This window comes from Struthio camelus, chromosome 1 (assembly GCF_040807025.1).
Source record: "Struthio camelus isolate bStrCam1 chromosome 1, bStrCam1.hap1, whole genome shotgun sequence".
NCBI classification, from domain to species: domain Eukaryota; kingdom Metazoa; phylum Chordata; class Aves; order Struthioniformes; family Struthionidae; genus Struthio; species Struthio camelus.
In genome coordinates this window covers 14,454,168-14,473,681 of record NC_090942.1, presented here as the reverse complement: position 1 = coordinate 14,473,681, position 19,514 = coordinate 14,454,168, and the positions used below count along the sequence as shown (strand labels likewise).

Genomic DNA, 19,514 nt, shown 5'->3' with positions numbered 1-19,514 from the left:
TGAGGTAGCCACAAATACATGGTGCTTACATAATTGGTGGATACAGACGCTGAATAATTTACAAGTAGAATTATTAAAGAGATCAGATGTTTACAGGCAGCTTTTCAAATATAATTCCCACAGTTCTATAAATAGAAAAGTTAGTTAGAAATAGTGGGATTTGTGAAATAATCTCATTTCATCTAAAGGTTGGGCTGATAAAGCACTATACAAACGGAGGACTGCAGTACGATTCCTGAGTCCTTTTTTTTTTTTTGTAGTTTTATATCTTTACCTGTCCAAAAGCCAAAAAGACTTCAATGTGTAAATACCATTTAGCCTGAAAAAGATGTTGTTTACTTCTTGATCATTTTATCTGCTTTGGTGACTAAATCTTCACTCTGTACGGTTTGTGTTCAACAGCAATGCAAAAATTATGTTCAGTCTAAAAAAGAAATACTTAGAAATATTTCATACACCTTCCATCTGTGAAGCCTTTGGCAACGTGACGTAAACATACAGAAACATAAACAATATGTATCAGATGAAACAGTGAGACCTCTTTCTTCATAATATCTACTATTTTGGCGCTTAATTTAGGAAGTGTTTATGCTCGTCTCTTTTTAGGAAAGCTTTCAAAATGGCCTGCATCTAAATGTGCTAGCCCTGTTTACATGCTTTAATTTTAAACATGTGGTTAAACGCTTTCCTGAGTTTGTAAAATTTCCATTTTAAACAGCTGCCAGGAATAATTTTGCATTGATAAACCCAAACACAGTAATTTGTCAAAATTATTTTGTTTTACATGAATGATTTTGTTTTACATTTTGCATTCCACAGTTCATGTAGAGTTTCTGCAAGAAAATAGTGAAAACTAGTATTTTTCTAATAGTTTGAAAACGGAAGCTGGAAACTTCAAAGCGGCAGCTGATTTTCGTCTTGCTTACATTCTCATTTTAATATGCACTTTTTAATTCATGAAATTTGGCTCTATTTTGAGCGCCAGCTCGCCGACATTATTCAGATGAAGTCAATGAGCGCAGTCAGGGATCGCACCCCTCTGCAAGGGGAAGCGGGAGTCAGGCTGATGCTCTGGGAGCGCTGGGAAGGGACTATGGGTGGCTTGGATCGTCAAGGACAAGTTTGCCAGCAGGGTTCAGGGCAAGCGTTCAGGGCTAAGCCCTCCGAGCAGAAAGGGGAACAAGGTGGTTTGCTGCCAGCAACCCCAAAGAGCGGTGCAGCTTTCTTCAGCTCACGTCTCCCACTCTGCTTCCTTGCAGCTGAACATTGGCTGCAGCACCCAGTACAGCAGCTCGGCTCCGGTGCTGCTGCAGTACTCGCACGACGCCGGCCTCTTCTGGTCGCTCGTCAGGGAGGGATGCTACCCGGCCTCTCCGGGAACGAAAGGCTGCGAGGGCAGCTCCCGGGAACTGAGCGAGCCCACCGTGTACTACACCGGCGACTTTGAGGACTGGACAAGAATTACTGTTGTCATCCCGAGGTCGCTCGCAGCCAGGTACTGTAGATTTTGAGCCAGCGATGCCAGCGGTACCCGTGAATTAGCTGCCTGCTCTTTGAGGCTACGTTGGGAAGACGTTGCGGGCTGCAAAGAAAGCAAACGCGCAAAATCCACAGATTCTAGAAGGAATATACTGTGCTCTCCAAACAGGGACATGCTTTCCGTTGAAAAGGTGTCAGAACTGTCTATAAATTAAATTACAAAGCAGCAAGGAACTGTAATTAAAAAAAAAAAAAAACGTATTTTAATTTGACATAAATCTCTTCATCACGGTGCTGCCTTTCTTTACACTTATCAGTTAGGTCAGAGGCACCAGCGAGAGAGTGATGAGTCGCTTGAATCAAATAAGCCATTTCAACAGGGTTAATTTTGCAATTTAGCTCCCGCTCTGGCTTTCTCCCAGCGCTGGTGAAAACCCCGCGGCCTGAGCCACCGCCGGCACCCGGTGGAAACAGCCGGGCGATGGGTCGCGGGCGGCCGCCCCGAGCCCCCGGCCAGGCCCCTGCCGCTCCAGCGCCGCCCCGGGTTTGGCCTCGTCCTGCTGCCGCGGGCTCCTGACCGTCCAGCCACCCCGCAGGTTTTCGGTGTGCGGCGTATCGGGTCGCCGGGGAGCCAGCGCCTCTGCTGCAAGGAGTCGAAAGAGCAGCGTGGACTGCGACCAGTTTGTCTTTTCTTCCATAATCAGCCAATGAAAGCAGATGCCAAACTGCACAGAGCTGACACCAGCTGATTTGGTTTTCCCAAAACAAGCAGAGCAGAGTCAATAGCAGCGGTCGGTTTGGCATTATTTTCAGTAGTGTGATCGGGAGTAAGAAGCTCATGCTAGCTGCGAGTGCGACGAGGCTCCCAGTGTGCTGAGCGCTGAACGGGTTACGGGTCACTCTGGAAATCCTGGGTTTCCCTGGGAGCATCCTGTGTTATCAGTTGGTACGAAGCACTGGCAAGATGATCACCTACCTACCAAATCCCTGCAGAGAGTAGAAAAAGCAGCAGTTCCGTTACTCTTTAGGCAGGGTAGGAAGGGGGATCTTGCTTAACCCATTGGATCGGTAATAAGATTTTAAATCGTTTCCCCCCTCTGCAGGTCCTATAAAATGATTTTTCTAAAAGTTAGACTTAAAAACCAAAATACCTTCTCCTGAACAAACTTCCTATGCAGTGGGTCAGCTGGTGTGACTTAGTATGCGCTCACTGAAGTCCCTGAAGCACTTTCAGCTGTAGAGGTTAAGGAGTAGATTGCTGTTTTTCAGGAATTTCCTGTTGTCATCCAAGAATAAAAGATTTGTACTTCTGTTCACATGTCCTGTAGAATACTTCATTTGTCTTTATCTGCAGACTGTGGATGATTTTTTTCTATATCCAAAGATTTTTAATTAAAATGATATGATCCTCTAGGAAAGCACATCACGGTCATTGCTGCGTTCTTTGTACTGTAACAAATGGAGTTCTGAGGTTGTAAAGTGTAATTAGCAGTTCAGTTTGTCCTGAGTAGTAAAAGGTATCTTCAGAGTCATGTCTAGTCGTTCGCTCTTGCTAACAAAACCACGTAATCTGTTCTTCGCACCACATTGGTGGACATGGGCCAGAGAAATAGAGGAAGTCAAAATACATTAAAAACATTCTGGAAAAAATATGTGTAAGTAAAGTTGCATAAATCTTAGGATGTGAGCAATATTTTCCAGGCATGCATTTGCATCTTATTTGCAAAGGGCTAATTTACGAAAAACTCCTTTTAATCTTAAGCAAAGAGCGCATGAAGTGTGCAGGAGGGACTAAAACTGTGTGGTAATACGGTGCCTTTCGTTGTTGTTTCTCTACAGTAAGACTCGATTCCGGTGGATCCAAGAGAGCAGTTCCCACAAGAGCGTGCCTCCTTTCGGCTTAGACGGCGTTTACATTTCTGAGCCTTGCCCGGGTTACTGCAATGGTCACGGGGACTGTGTCTCGGGAGTCTGTTTTTGTGACTTAGGCTATACAGGTAAGACAACCTTGTTTAGATGTAATTTCAGTAGACTTTGGCTGAGCTGTTTCTGTAAATCAGGCATCTTGTTTTTCTTCTCCAATATACCAGAAAAATATATGATGACATAAATTCTGTGGGCTGCCAGCTTAGAATCTTTTCCTTGTTAAGTAAAAGAAAGTTTAAAAAAAAATAGGTAAAAGAGTTCACTACAGGCAAAACAGAGCAGTCTAAGACATGAGACACCAGTGATGTTTCTGACAACTGTGATCTTTGCACATCACCATCTGTACAAATGGGAAGAGACCAGCAATAAAAGAGAAAACAAAATAAAATATTATAAACTAAAAAGCCTGCTAAAAAACTTTTGGATAGTCTTCAAAAGAATTCCTGCTGTTTTTTGGTCCCCTGGCCTTCAGATGGCATGGGACCAGAAAGGAACATATGTTCTGACAGGCCTTCTGCAGCAAATTCTGCTCACTTGTGGTTTCAAGGGCTTTTAGGCTGAAATCAAAAAAAAAAAAACAAACCCAAAACCCAATGAAAAAGCAATATTTGACACAACCAGTTGCATATTCTGCTCTTTTGAACCCTCTAAACCAACAAAGCAATAAGCTAACATCTTTTGTTCAATTTCTTTAAAAAGAAATGAACGGATAATATTTGTCTGTTTATATAAAATGTCTTATCAATATAAAATGCAGCTGGTGTTCACCTATTAAATTAAGCCATCTTAGAGTTTAGAGGAAGGAAGCTTTTTCTGCCTACAAAGACTTTTAAAGAGGATTTTTGAAGGGGCAATCCTGTCATTGTGGCATTTTCTCAGAAAAGCATGGTACTTGCTCGTGTGTGGGTGCAATAGAACTGTTTGCCGATTTACTGTATCTGACCTCTACTCTGTTCAGCACAGTTTCAACAAAGCATCTCCTGTGTATTTTTTTTCTTGAAGCATCACATGGAACCTGTGTGTCTAGTGTACCTAATCACAGTGAGATGTTCGACAGGTTTGAGAGGAAGCTAAGCCCTCTCTGGTACAAGATAACAGGAGGTCAGGTTGGAACAGGCTGTGGAGTGCTCAGTGATGGAAAGTCTCTGTACTTCAATGGACCGGGCAAAAGGGAAGCGAGGACTGTTCCACTGGACACCACAAATATCAGGTCAATTATGAATGCTACTTCTCAGAACTGTCTGTGTATTGACGTTATTGCAAGTGTGGATGGCAGAAGGTGTGAAATGTTTTTCTGGTGATTGCAACCAGTAGGATACACCTTAAAGACAGATAAATTCCTTTTCCTTGATTCTGGCCCAAGACTTGCCTTTCTTGAGTGGGAAAATTTAGGTTAGAAGCAGAATGGAATAACAGTATAGAAAATATGAACCATTTATCCTTCTGGGAAGATGGCTTAGCGCTGTGTTCCAGAAGGACAGGCAGGAGATGCAGGCTTGGAAACTCCACAAACCCTAAGACTCTGCCCTCAGCTGGATGGAAAAACTCCCTGTCCGCACACTGCATTGAATTGCAGACATCCTGACAGCATAGCAAATAAGGCATGTTTTACTTGCTGGATGTTGTGAATCAGTCAGCCGGTAAGAAGTGTAAAGAAATGGAATATTTATTGCTTCTCTATAGTCAAGAGGCTAGCAAGGTTTCTGTTCTCTCCCTGCTGCTGCAGAATTCTGCTCCACTGGTACTAATTATCCCCTTTCTCTCGAATTGTCTAATTGATTAATGTAATTAGGATAAACTAAGAGCTATTATTTAGGTCTGTTATTTAGCCTGGAGTTTACTGCTGCTTTGTCCAGTCCCAGGAGGGATCATGTGCCTGAAACCTCACCCACTCTACAATTTTATCAGCCGGTTTAATAAAAATATATTTCTCCTGACAAATACTGCTTCAAGAGTACACAAGGCAGTGTTCTGCTGCATTATTTAATCTGAGACATCGTTAGTCAGACAGCAGCCACAAATTAGTGCTACCCCTCTCCAGCTCAGGTGGGGATCCCTGGGGCAGGATGGGTGCCGTGGGCTTCGGGTGACCCTTTGCTGCTCCCCAGCACAGTGCAGCACAGCTCCAGCTGCCTTTGCTCTGTGTCCCTCCGGTCTGATAAATCCTCCTCAGACAAATGACTTGAATCATTTATTCAATAATTACTTAATAGTTTAATTAATTCATTGTTTGACAAATACGCTTTTGACAAGTACATGTTTGCACGGGAACTCTGGGACGATCTGAGCACGTTTTTTCCTGTTCTACAGTCTTTTTAAATCTCATGTCATTAATCCATTGAAGTATAATATTGGAAGTGACCACATCTTCCAGAAGTCTATGTCCAAATGATATCTGTGAGTTATTCCTTCTTTCCTGAAGAAACCTTTTTATAAAACAAAAAGATTTTCTTTAACTTCCTCATTACTATGAAACCACTTTTAATGCCAGATAATCATATTTATAGCTTTCTGTTTTTACAAAGTTTGAACCATTTAAAAAGCCAAGAGAAGTTTTAAATTTTCTCATGCTGAGCAGTGGTCTTTCTTGTCTTTTCTAATCTATCGCTACTTCCATTTTGCATGAGAACAATAATTTAAATGGCCAGAGTGACCCCATCTGATAAGAGCAAGATTCCTCTTCTGAACGTGTGTTCAACGCACAGGCAGCTCTCCTGCTGAGACTGACTAGTTTGCCAAAATAAACTAGCATCACATTTCTTTATAAGCCTCACGGTGAGCATATTCGCTTCCTTGAACAGTTCAAATTTGAAGCCACATCCCTGGCTTGTTTGTTAAACAGAACCAATACACCAGTCATATCAAAAAATAAATGGGACTAATGTTAATGTTGCGGTTTCTTCAGCCACCGATGTGCAGTGGTACCACCAATGCTCGAGGCTGGGATCCACGTCAGGCAGCTTGTCCAGAAGGTAGACTCCTTAGAAAAAAGTAATTTCCCTAGGCTTCCTTTTTACTCAAATTAGAGAAATAACTACTTCAGAAGGGCAATTCAACTCATCCTAAAACAGGGTCTAGCAAAGGCCAGGTGCATCACCGTCTGGATGCTTTGTATTTTTTTCATCAGTTATGAAGGTTGGCCAAGTATGACTTAGGCATCCAGCTTTTAGGGGCCTTGCTTAGAACAGATGAATCCCACTTTAATGTTTGAGACTATCTGTGATGTTGATTGGCTCTTGTTTCTAGAAGCAAGAGCATACTAAATTTGCGAAAGTGTGAGGGATTACCTAAAAGAGCTAGCCTGAAAAAAATCATACCTCAGCCTAAAAATTTCTTCTGTTATTGGAGCTAAAGTTAACATTACTTGAAAGAGGAGATTAGAGGGAAGCACTTTTTCCCTTTTTTCGTATTAGTTTGTGCATTTAATAATGCCTTGCATAGAATTAGGTTATCTTACTAGGGGTCACCTTAGCCCTTGCACGGCTATCTTTTATTTGTGTGTGGGTTTTTTGCTTGGGGTTTTTTTAGTGATTGAGTAAACAGGAGGAAAATATGCTTTTGAAGACATACCATACACATGTATTGAGGGTTGTGAATAGAAAGCATGAAAGTCCTGCAGTAGCTTTTTAAGCTTCTTATTCTTCAGGTTAAGAATATTTTCACAGACCTTTCAAGATCCTGTTTCATTAAATTGGGCATAGAATAGTGAAAAATGGAAAAATATTGTTAAGACATTGAAATTTGATTTTCAGTCTAAATTCCTGCAGACCTACCTGTGCATATGCTGTATCATCTTGCCTCAGTACAGCTTTTGATACGTAAAGTCAATTATTGTCTTTTCTTGTAAGAAGTATGAAGACCCTTTTCCTCCTCATCCTTCTTTTCGCACAGGGAGCAGGGCACCCTGAAGCCCTGTGCTCCCGGTTCACCCTACCCCTAAGAGATCAAGATTTATCAGCTCGAGGTGTGTGATGTTGTTGATCAGGGATGCAGTCTAACAGGACACCACTAAACCAAAGTTTAAAGCTAAAAGCACTTAAAACTAAAGCTTGCTCCTTGAAGCCAATGATGTAAACATGCACTCTATGTTTAGCATATACATTAAGTGCTGCCATGAATCTTAGCTTTGTTTTTCCTGTCGTTTCCTTATTTCCCTGTTTGACTGATTACACTTTTTTCCATGTATTAGAAGGCTGTCCTGTAGTGCTAACTGAGCTGTAAAGGAGTGTCAAAATTCATTTCCCCCAGATCATTTTCTGCCCTGCACTTTGGAAGCGCACGGGAATCTCTCCATCCTTTCCCTTTTGCGTGGCCCCATGAGCCAAAGGCACAATTTTGCCTGCAGTATTTTCATCCTCCTGGTTGACAATATGATACCTGGATGCATTTTGGTTACTGATGGGCTACTGCCTCTGATGACTTTTCCCTTATGACACCCTTCGCTATCTGTTTAGTGAGCGCACTTGCACAGAGCACCTACCTGGCAGCTGTAGTAGCTGCATAAAAGCTGTGGAATACATATATTTTTTTCCTAGTGATGACATCTGGCTTGTTAGCTGACTTGGCTCCCATCTGTGTTGCAGACTCTGTTGCTAATGACTGTACAACCATCTCAGAGAGCTGTTCTGGGTCAAACTCTTACAGCTCAGATGGGTTGATTCACCCTTCTGCAGAAAGGGGTGTTTTTGTCTTTTGTTTTTGGTTTTTACTGATCTTTACATTTGGTAATCATAAAAAAGGCTTCCATCATAAAACCATAAGTCTCTCTGAGACTGCTGTCTAGTGTTTTATTGCCTGAATACTGTCTCAGGCAACAGGGCTACATAAAATAGTAGGACCTACCTGGCTAAATAGTGTAATATTGTGACGCTCGCTGTTCTTGAGGTATGGGATTATATTAGGAATCCAACTGATGAGTATATTCCAGCTTGTCCTAGTTCCTACGGACATACAAAACATCTCACCTGTGAAATGCAGATTTTGACAACAGAAGATGAGTGTGGTTGCTTTTAGAAACAGAAGAGGATCGTGACTGAGCTTATGAGAAGATCATAAGGGGTGATGGCATTCCCAGTCATCTCAGTGCTGCTTACGTTAGTTATGATCAGTTACGACTCAGATGGATATTGGAGACATATAATGAAAAATGATGAGCGAGCAGCAGGACATCAGTTAAAATGAATTGCGTGCTATTATCAAAATAACGCAAATCTGAGAGAAGATGTAAACTCGTCTTACACCATAGAGTCACAATTAAAAATATCGGGTACCAGGGCATGACTATAGATTGAGGGAAAAAAAAGACAAGAGTTTAGGGAGCACAAGAATGGGGTAGAGATTAATAAAAGTCTAGGTGAATAAGGAGATGCTAGGCTTATCCACAATTCTGTCAATAAAACCAGTGATACTGTCTTCAGAGGAATAATGCAGCTTTAGAGGGATGTCAGAAAATGGCTATGGGAAAAATCAAGGATATGGAAAAACTTTCTTACATACAGAAAGATGAAAAGGTTCACATGGTTTACTGTAGAAAGGAGGAGGAGAAGGCAGGGAAGTGATAGAAGTACATACTGCGGGAAGGCTGCAAGGAAGGCAGATCAGGAAGTTTCTTCTCCCTGTCTCATGACACGAGAACAAGTGAACAGTCGATGAAATCAAAAGGTAGAGATTCAAAATCAAAGTGACTACTTCACAAAACGTCGAATCAAAGTTTGGAACTCATTTTCGCTGAAAGTTGTTTACACCAAGAATTTAAGGATCAAAAACAGACTAGAGATTTAGTGAGGATATAATAATTATAATAAAAACTTTAATATAGTATTTTGAGGCGTAAACCAATTTCCCATTATGAGAGGTCAAGGTAATATCTGATGTAAGGAGCAGGTTTGCCTGCTTTGGAGTTCTTCTGCCTTGTGTGAAGCAGGGCACTGTTCAACCTGCTGCTCAGTCCAACAACACAGGTATTAGGCACAGAATCAATAACCACCCTGACTCTTACAGCTTGAATCCTCCACTGTTTATTGTGACAATACTTGATTTCAGTGGAAACATTACCTAACCACTGGGCCTGGAATACTGATCGATCTGAAAATCTCACATTGGTTAAGAGGAGGGGAGTTATTCTGATGGATCTTGTCCTATCGGAAGTTAATTACTCTTCTCTTCTGCTCTGATTTTTTTAACAGGCTAGTTCAGTTTTATGTACAAATTGGAAGCAAGACTATTGGGAGCTCCTGCAACAAACCGAGAGCCAGGAATGAAGGTAAAGCCTCTTCATTATAATCAAGATTTTGTATTTTGGGTCTCTTACAGTGTATTTACCTTTTAGCAGCTTTATAAAATCAAAAAGAGGATTGTTTTATTTTTTCTATAGATCAGTTATCTCTTCATCTTTCATATATGGTGCAGAAGTTAACTATTAAAACTATTTACTTTCATTCCAAATTTGTCTTTATATTTATTTCCTCCAAGCCTACTGCTACTCTATCCAGAAGAGTAACTTCTTGGAGCTGTGATGGTTTAAGAAAGACAGGATTTGTAAAAAGAGGTTAATAGCTTTTATTACACTAACTGATAGGGTTGGAAAATAGGTAAATTGGCAAGTACCCAGAACTTTCTTCAGGTCTGAAACACAATGAACAGGCTTCAAGTTCAGGATAAAGTTGACTTCTTCTGACTCCAACCTGAAGAAGAGCTTTTGTGCCTGAAAGCTTGTTCATCCTTTCAACTGCATAGTAAAAGATTGCCTTTCAGCCCATTCTCATGCATGATTTACCTCAAGCGCGAAATTATAAAGCTGCAGCTGTAAATATATGTAGCATTAAAAAATTCATATTTCCCAGCTATGCCCCTTCCTGTTTTATCCACGTGCTTGTAATTTGTGGTGGGAGGCTGGGATGATACTTGGATCTGGGAAGGTTCAGCAGAATTTGGGGAGCAGATGCTCCGCTTGGGGAAAGTGCTTTAGTTATATGAGGACAAATCAGTGACATCTGGTAGATGACAAAACCTCATTTTCCTCTCAGTATAAATCATTTAGCACCAGTGGTCTGCTTCCTGACTTTTGGCATTTATATTGATAGAGACTCAGAACGGCAGTCTTTCAGCTGAGATTACAATGAGGATTTGACTCTCCTCTCATTTACACCAGAATAAGTCACAAGCAAATCCACTGTCTTTGGAAATACTTCCGTCTAAAAGTTTTGAGATAAGTTTTGAGAGAAGAAATATACTTAAGGAGTAATGTTTCCTAACAATTCTGTTAAGGGCTAGTATTTGCCACACTGTGTGTAGGATACATGGACTATCTTAAATTATCTGAATATTAAGATAATTTTTTAAGATGCTGTGAACTTGCATAGGTAACCTGAGCATTGTGAACTAACTGTATTTGGCATCTCAGCTATCAGAATTAGAACTTAGTGTCCCACACAAACTATGAGGATTCCGATATGAAGTAAATGCTGACTATATTGAGAAAGTCACATTATTCCTATGGTTTCTGTGGCACAGTCATTAGTTTCGCTGAGGTTGTAACCTCCTCCCTAAGGAAAAGATTTGATCCTTTGAGTTTGGTGCAGGAAAGCAGCATAACACATGCCAGCTGGTAAGGTCGTGTCATCTTTCCAAGAGGACTCTTTGTCCCCAAAATGCGCCTGTGCCAGGAGATGCCAGATAAGTAGGGGAGGCTCACTCGCATCAGGTGGCGTGCACTGAACTGGGACTGGCAGCTCCCACACACAGGCTGAAGAGTTGCCCTCATTTTTCTGTATATTTGTCTGAATAAACTGCCTTTCTTAATTTTGGGTACAGGGCTTGTTGTTCAGTATACAAATGATAACGGGATCACCTGGCATTTGCTGCGAGAGCTGGATTTCATGTCCTACCTGGAACCCCAGATTGTTTCGATAGACTTACCTCGGGAGGCCAAAACCCCCGCAACCACGTTCAGGTGGTGGCAACCCCAGCATGGTAAGCAATGCAGTCCTGAAAATTCATTAAGTAGTTTTACACAACCGGTGTGTCAGTGCTTCTCAGTATGGACTTGTTCTGCACAAACCTTAACTTACTGAAATATATTCTGGTGAGCAGTCTGGATTCTGTTAGTGTCCTGCATTTAGGCTTACCTGAGTCACAGTGCAGGCATGATTAGCTTTTATAGCACCAGATGGCATATTGGGCTTCAGAGGAAACAAATTGTTTCAGAGCTAAGTTTAAACCAAAGATCCTGAGAGAGAACAGAGGTGAGAGTGGGAAAAGAAGATTACAGAGAAAATCCTGAATAAGCTTACAGGATTTACCTGAGTGTGCAGTGACCTGAATGCAAAATGGCCTACAAATTTTATTTCAATTTTTGTCTGTTGTGGAAGGGGAGGTATGATCTGGCATTGAATCTGCCTACCTGATGGTTCTCACGCCAAAGCAGGACCTCTGTCCCCTGCCTTCTCTGGGGTCACAGAGCCCTGCCCTTCTGCTACTCCACCAACCCCCATTCAGCCAGGGCTCATTTCCCGCATCCTCAGCTGAAAGTAAAACTTGGGGGCTGACTGATTTCTACAACCACTGTGAGAGCTCCCATCTTGCGTGGGGGCAAGCTGTCATTATTAAAACTGTCCTGATTAAGTGTCTAACCTTTGTGCAAGCTCCTGGATCCCTGCTCTTCAGCAGGAAATACAAGGTAATGTTCAAATATATAGCAAAGTGCATTTTACAGCAATTCCCTGGGGAGAAAGACACACAGCTTATAGCCAGGTAGTTATGGTATGTAGCTTCTTGGCTATCATTTATCATTTTGATGGCTGTTTTTATTTGTACATTTGCTTAAAATTTATGTGCTGAAGTTAACTGTCCTCACTAGGCAAGAGAGTAGACAAGACAAGAGGGATGTGATTTATTTAAGAAGCCGCTTCATTTGGGAAAAATGCTAAACAGTAACTGGTGCACTGCAGACCATCGTCCTGCCATGGTCGTTTGTGCTGGTCAGTGGTGCAGTGGCAGTCCTGATGCTCCCTACCTGTGTCCTGCCGGTGGCCACTTGCCCTGCAGGGCGCCTGGACGACATCCATCCTTGCTGAGACCAGTCACTCTGAGACAACCTGATGGCAGTCCTAAAGTTCCCAGTACAGGAGATTGAAATACCAATCTCTATACCAGTAGGTGACAACCATTCCTCACAACAGAAATTAGCTCTTTCACAGATTGTCCTTTGTCTGGCCTAACTTAGTGAAGAGTGCCTTTAGAGCCCACAACCCATGCCATGGCGCATAGCCCTGGCAAATAGCTGTGAGCTCACATTTCATTTTAATGTATATTCTTCTTCTCTTGTGAGGGAATGATAGTGGATGTACTGTAAAATGACATTGTAAGGGTGCCAGTAGAAAGGTGAATTGAGATGATAGGAATTGTAGGCTGGAAAGCAAGAAAAGAGAGGTTTTCAGGAAAAAGGTGAACAATACTTCTATGAATATCATCTCTATCAAGAGCCTTCAGCATTTTCCTTCATGCCATATCCTCTTCCACTTAAAAAAAAAACTTCAGGAGCTAGATAGAGGCCTTTCCGATTTAGCTGTGCGGCATCGTAGAAGAGTGCATGATGATGAATGCATTCAGACTTGAGAAATGAAGAGGAAAATATCTGTATTTCTCTGAAATAGAAACATACTCTAGAATCAAGGTTATTCCTTGAGTAATGCGTCAGTCATGTTTAACAAAATGATTCTAAGTGACTGAACACTGCTCACTAGCTGGATGCAGGACATGGGCATAATAAATAACTAACAGGGACTCCACTCAGCTGCCTGTTCTTCTTTTTGTAGGGAAGCATTCAGCACAGTGGGCTTTGGATGATGTCCTTATAGGAATGAATGACAGTTCTCAGACTGGCTTCCAGGATAAATTTGATGGAACTGTGGATTTACAAGCAAGCTGGTACAGAATACAAGGAGGTCAAGTAGACATCGACTGCCTGTCTATGGATACCGCTCTGATGTTCAGTGAAAACATTGGTATGTGTCATCAAACACTGCTACATCCATATGTGCCTATTTTATAAGCAGTGGATGGGTTAAGTTTTTACAAGATGGAAGGTGTACAAATATTCAAGTGCATAATAATCTGTAGGGAAGAGAAGGTTGAAAAAAGAAGCTGAAAATGCAGATTACAAATACAAATGTGGGTGATAGTACTGAAAGTATATGCATCAGCTGTATATACAGGTTCTTTTGTTCTTTCTTTTGTTAGGAAAACCTCGTTATGCTGAGACTTGGGATTTCCATGTATCATCGTCCACTTTCTTGCAGTTTGAGCTGAGCATGGGTTGCAGCAAGCCATTCAGCAATTCCCATAGCATCCACCTGCAATATTCTTTAAATAACGGAAGAGATTGGCACTTGGTGACAGAGGAGTGTGTCCCTCCAACCATAGGCTGTCAGCACTACACTGAGAGCTCAATCTACACTTCAGAAAGGTTCCAAAACTGGAGGAGAATTACGATCTACCTTCCACCTGCAACTAAGTGAGCAGGGTTCTTCTGGCTATCTAGCATGACATAGATTTTGATCATCTAATTTGAACAAACATCCGCTAGCTTGGGAATTTTCTGCACGTATGTTAAATTATTAAAAGTGTGTTGTCACGCCACCAGAGTTTTAAATTTCACTTCAAAATATTTCATCAGATATAATGCAGGAATTTAAGGAAGCAACAGATTTCTGTCATAGCAAGAACTGTAACGCTCAACCAAGCTTTTCTAAGATTCTTTTACTACGATTCACCCAATAAGAAGCAGGAATTAATGCACCAAGTCATCCTTTCATATGAAAGTATTTTCTGCCTTTGCACATAAGGTGTAACGTTATTTGTCATTCAAGATTTAGGCACTTTAATCATGACATTCATTCAGTAAGTCAAAACACGCTTTACTGGATGTGCCACCTCCAGTCTTCTCTGACTAAGAGGAGAATTATGTCTACTTCTTAATGAGACTGCACTGTTCTAAGTGGACGTGACAGATATGCTGGCATCTGCCTCTCTGAATAAAACCACGCTCGAATTCAGAAATACGAGATGACGATAATTCTTAACGTTACTCAGAATAGTTCTGTAATTCTTCAAAGCACCATACACATTATCTCTATAAATTTCACCACCCAGAAAATATGGTGGTACAGAAGAAAACACAGCAGATGATGAGCCAGGTCTAGGATTAACATCTCGGTTTCTAATCCCTTAGTTCACTCCACAAGGTTATGTATCTTCTTCCAAAGAATCTTCTTCACAATTATAATGATATCCTGGGCCCGTTGAAGTCAGTGGGTAATTCTGTGCATGTTGGTCCAGGGTCAGCTTCACAGCACATTTCCTGCCTGAACAAATCCAAGATGGTCTAACCACTAGCATCTTGATAGTTTCCTTTTTTCCAAAATACTGTACCCATCTGAGCATAACAAGGCAGTCAGCAATTACAGCAGTGTGCCTGCGCGTGCCTGTTTGTACCTCAGTATTCATAAATACATTGTTAGGCGTATAGATATATATATAAGTATACATTAACATTGTTTGTTCTTTACATGACACTGAACACAAATGAACTTCCATTGCATCTTTCTTTACTGAAGTAACTATATTCTTTTAACCCTGTTAGCAATATATAGAGCTACTGAATGCTAAGGTAGTTAATCTTTTTTGCTCAACCACTTTGTTGAGTTACAAGTGCCGCAGTAATGGTGACAGTCTTAGTTTTCGTTCAGGGCATCTTCCTTTAGAGTCTGCTGGAACTTCGCCTGAAAACTAATTTGTGGAGTCCTTCCAGTTTCAACTGGAATATGATTTTCATGCGATTCTAGCACCTTTTCATACCTGATTCGTGCTGAAGAATCATGCTTATTAATACATTCTTGTTCTCCTGAAGTCTGTGGGACTTTATCTTTAAGCACTGTGCTGAGCAGACTTTTTGAAGCTTGAAACACATTCATTTTACTTCCCTAGCTCTCCCAGAACACGGTTCAGATGGATCCAGTACGACTATGCTCCTGGTGTCGATTCTTGGGCAATTGATAATGTTGTCCTGGCTACAGGATGCCCCTGGATGTGCTCAGGCCATGGCAGCTGTGATGCAGGTCACTGTGTGTAAGTAGCAACCCACTTTACATACTTAATAGAAAGGATGTTGTGTTTCATTTAAGCCGGATGGATAATGCCTTTTCCTCCCACTTTGTTGCTAGGTGTGACAGAGGCTTTGGCAGTCCGTACTGCACCCCTGTTGTTCCTCTGCCTTCTGTCCTGAAGGATGATTTCAATGGTAACTTGCATCCAGATCTTTGGCCTGAGGTCTACGGCGCCGAGAGGGGAAATTTGAACGGTGACACCATCAAGTCTGGAACAGCTCTCATTTTTAAAGGGGTCAGAGATTACTTAATGAAAACCAATAGAGTTAAAAATAGAAAGTATATTTTTCACTGTTTCCTCCATGCGTTTATTTCATAGCCTTTAGGCTAAAATTTGACATCTTATGCTTTCCTGCCTCGAGTACGCACCGTGTTTGTCATAGTTATTTTTTATGAAGAAATTTTTTTATCTGGTTTTTGGCTACTAATTTCATTTGTGGTGTCAAGTTTAATAAATTCCTCCTTAACCACCAAAAGAAAAGAATGAAACTCTGTGCTTGAGATTTTTGAGGCCAAGTGACTGATTTGGAAATATGGTACACATTACAATCAATGGTATTTGTGTCTTGAAATCTTCTGATTGGCTTTTGAATATTTTGAATGATACAAATTAGTCAGCACTGTAGTCTATTTAATTAATGTTTATGTAGTTAGAATGTGTTTTACTTAATTTTATCTTTTTAAAGTTTTCTAGCTCATTACACAATTTTTTTTAAAAGTAAAGGTTTAAAAAGGCCAGAACAGACTATATTTTCCAAACCTTTCACTTATTCTACAAAACAGATACGTATCTGTCCCCAAGAAAGACTTTTATTCCCGTAAGCGCACCAATTTTGAGTTCACATATGAATGTTTTTCATTTGATGCTGTGAATTCATCGCCTCTGAAACAAAGTGTAATTGTAACTTTGGGTATAGAAATTATTTCTTTACAAGTATTTCTTTGCAAAACTTCATCTCCAGATCAACTTCTTTAGATAATCTAAATCACATTAAGGATGTGAACTGTCTTCAACAGGGATTGGTTGTTCCTGCAGGTTGTTGCCCTGGGGAAAGGGATCTGAGAAAGAGGGAAGCTCTGTGAGGTGGTGTTTGCCAGCTCTCTGCAGAATGGGGACCAGGTCTGGCCCCAGGTTCTGCAAAACACTGAGCTCCTCTGTTTAGGTGGACAGGACCTTGAGAGTGACTATGAGGTGTCATGCCTGCTCCCTTTCTATACTGCTCTGATTCTAAGCCAAGAGGTTGCCCAAGAAGAGGACATTTGCACAAAACATACACAGAAAAGGGCCCCTAAGAGGAGACTTCTTGCCTCAGAATTAGGGCGCTTGGCTACTGTGTGATTTGCAGAAAAAGTGGGTGTACTAGCTTGGACTCAATGTCCTCCTAAGTCGGCTACTGTGCTTATAGATAATATCCCAGCATGAACTGAATGAGTGTAGCACTGTCCGAACCTGATCATGCAGCTGTGCCTGTGGCGGTATCACACACCTATATCTAGCACTTTTTGTTACTACATCTCACTTTATGAAGAGTTGCACTGTCCCCGTTTTCTGCCTGGGAAAAATGTGGGACACAGAGCTGACTTCTTTTGCTGCCACCGGCAGTCACTAGCAGTGTCCAGACCGTAGTAAGCTGCAGAACGTCTCCAGTAAGGGAAACTGTGATTTACGCTGTATATTCTGTTTTCAGGAAGGACTGAGAATGCTTGTTTCAAGAGATCTAGACTGCACTAACACCGTCTACATCCAGTTTTCCTTTAAGTTTATAGCCAAAGGTAAGATCACCGTTGATTTCATACCACTTCTGTAGCTTTAGCTAGCAGCGTCACAAAGAAGCGCGTAGATTTGCAATTTCAACGTCAGTGCACATGGTTGCCAATTTTGTGTGCATACCCTGCTACCAGGCTAGGTCATCCACCACACATACAGCTTCTAAGAAAAAAATAAACTGTGGTGGTGTCTAGGACAACAAAACTAACCCTGTCTTTGAGCAGAAGAGAAACAGGATAGCTCAAGACTTTTAGAGATTTTGCAGTAAGTTGGGAATACACGCATTTATCATTTTTTTAACTCATAAGATGGCACCTATGGCAGATTGCTGCAGTTTCTCTTGTATGAATATGCTCAAGCCACCAATTCGTGCCCACCCTGTGCCAAGTGCCTGCCTTCTCTGGGCTTGTAAAATACTTTCATCCCTGTCAGGAGTTACACACGTAACGTGAACCTGGTCGAATGTTTCCGTCACTTCCGTGCAGTCTCAGAACTTTTTCCTTGAATTTCTTGTAAACCTGCAGCTTCAAGGCTGAATGCTCACCAGGCAAAACCCCCTGTCCCTTTGATGGAAATTGAAAGATGTTCTTAGCTTCTGAGGGACTGGGGGACCACAAAATTACTTGTTCCTTTGCCAAAAGACAAAGTGAAAATAGCTTGGGACTATGCCTTTCTTCCTAAATAAAAATATTAGATAAATCTATTTGTGCAGCTAAAAATGTAGGTCTTTGTGAATTCAATTTGATTCCGTTTAGTAGGCATTTAATCATATACATTTGGCTGTTTACTACTATTGTTCAAAATCTTTATGGAAAAGAGAGAAGACGTTAATAAGCAAAAACATAACATGCCCACATGCCCTAAAACAATAACATGTGCAATAGTCCATGTTTAAAAGTAGAATCTTTTGTGAAGGCTTCTTTTGCAAAATTATCCCTTGAAAATATTTTTAAATATGGTCATTGCCAAAATATTTAAAACTGTTACCAGAACAAATATTGTTCTAAAAAGGGGGAATAGGCAAAGGCTCAAGGCTAGATTGTGATACTTGACTCACAAGAAGTAAAGCAGTGAAACTGCAGGCGAAATCTGTTCTGATTAAATCTACATCGCTTGTTAGTCCTCGGCCTGAATCCAGGACCTTGACCCAACGAGCTTACGAACGTCAAGAGCAAATTAATATCATTTGGCTCATATCTCAGCTGTTAGAGCTAAAAGCAGTGTGTTGATTACTGTTAATTGCCACAGAGAAGCTGAAATCAGCTCCCAGTTGCGCACATCTCTTCTCCGCTCTGCTCCCTGTGCTGTGGTTTAACTTTGCGCTGGAACAGCTTGGAGGAGGAGCGTGCACACTCTGCACGCCGCCTTAAGCAAATCTTTTCAATCCGAGAAGAGAACGGAGGAGAAGCACTTGCCCAGGATCGCTTGGTGAGGCAGTGGTTGAGAAGCTGTCCCTTGGCATTTTTAAGCTGCCAGCTGCCATCTGCTGCCCTCCGAGTGGGTTTTTTGTCTCCTGCCACAGCCTGTGCAGGATACACGCAGTGCCAGACTCTCATCAGCACATCAGTTAATAGCTAGGGCTGTAAACAGCCTTTATTGAGTTTTTAATACCATTAGTTAAAGAAGAAGGAACTGATAGTCAGAAAGTGTAAATTTTACACTCCGTTCTGCCACCGATTTTTAGGCCCAGCCTAAAGCACCGAACGTGTGGGGTCTTTTTGTCTTTTTTTTTTTTTTTGTTAAAGCTTAATAATAAAGAGCTTTCCATTAATTATATGATTTCTAGGCATGAATGTGTTCACACCAGTGTTTGTAGTCAGAACCATGGACTAGAAATTTGTGAGGATAAGGACTGTGCCTTTATTTGTGGATGCTACAGATGATGAGATGGTAGTATCTGGTACCTGGGAACAACAAGCAAATAAATATTGAATTACTGGAATATGTCTGTGGTGAAAGGAGCTGATTTGTCCTAATCTAAAAAATTATAACACTGAGGGAGCTTCTCGTCTAAGTAAATTGACTGTGACCGAACAGCAATGAACAGCAATGTAAATTTAACTCCTAATTCATTAGCGTTTCCCAGACAGACACACAAGGAAAAGCACAAGATGTATATGTATAATACACATATAACAGCTTAAGTTGTTATGAAAACAAGGCCATGTTCTGTAGTA

The 19,514-nt window shown here is 41.2% G+C and overlaps 1 protein-coding gene across 1 annotated transcript in view; it reads left to right on the top strand.

The window, feature by feature from the left end:
- RELN (reelin) overlaps positions 1 to 19,514 on the top strand; it is a 294,455-nt gene that overhangs the window by 224,677 nt on the left and 50,264 nt on the right. Inside the window, exons 28-37 of the mRNA XM_068931206.1 lie at positions 1,260 to 1,495; positions 3,319 to 3,476; positions 4,408 to 4,615; positions 9,591 to 9,667; positions 11,218 to 11,376; positions 13,221 to 13,409; positions 13,645 to 13,918; positions 15,391 to 15,531; positions 15,627 to 15,804; positions 17,258 to 17,342. Of these exons, the coding sequence (XP_068787307.1) occupies positions 1,260 to 1,495; positions 3,319 to 3,476; positions 4,408 to 4,615; positions 9,591 to 9,667; positions 11,218 to 11,376; positions 13,221 to 13,409; positions 13,645 to 13,918; positions 15,391 to 15,531; positions 15,627 to 15,804; positions 17,258 to 17,342 (1,705 nt within the window). The remainder of the gene's footprint in view (positions 1 to 1,259; positions 1,496 to 3,318; positions 3,477 to 4,407; positions 4,616 to 9,590; positions 9,668 to 11,217; positions 11,377 to 13,220; positions 13,410 to 13,644; positions 13,919 to 15,390; positions 15,532 to 15,626; positions 15,805 to 17,257; positions 17,343 to 19,514) is intronic.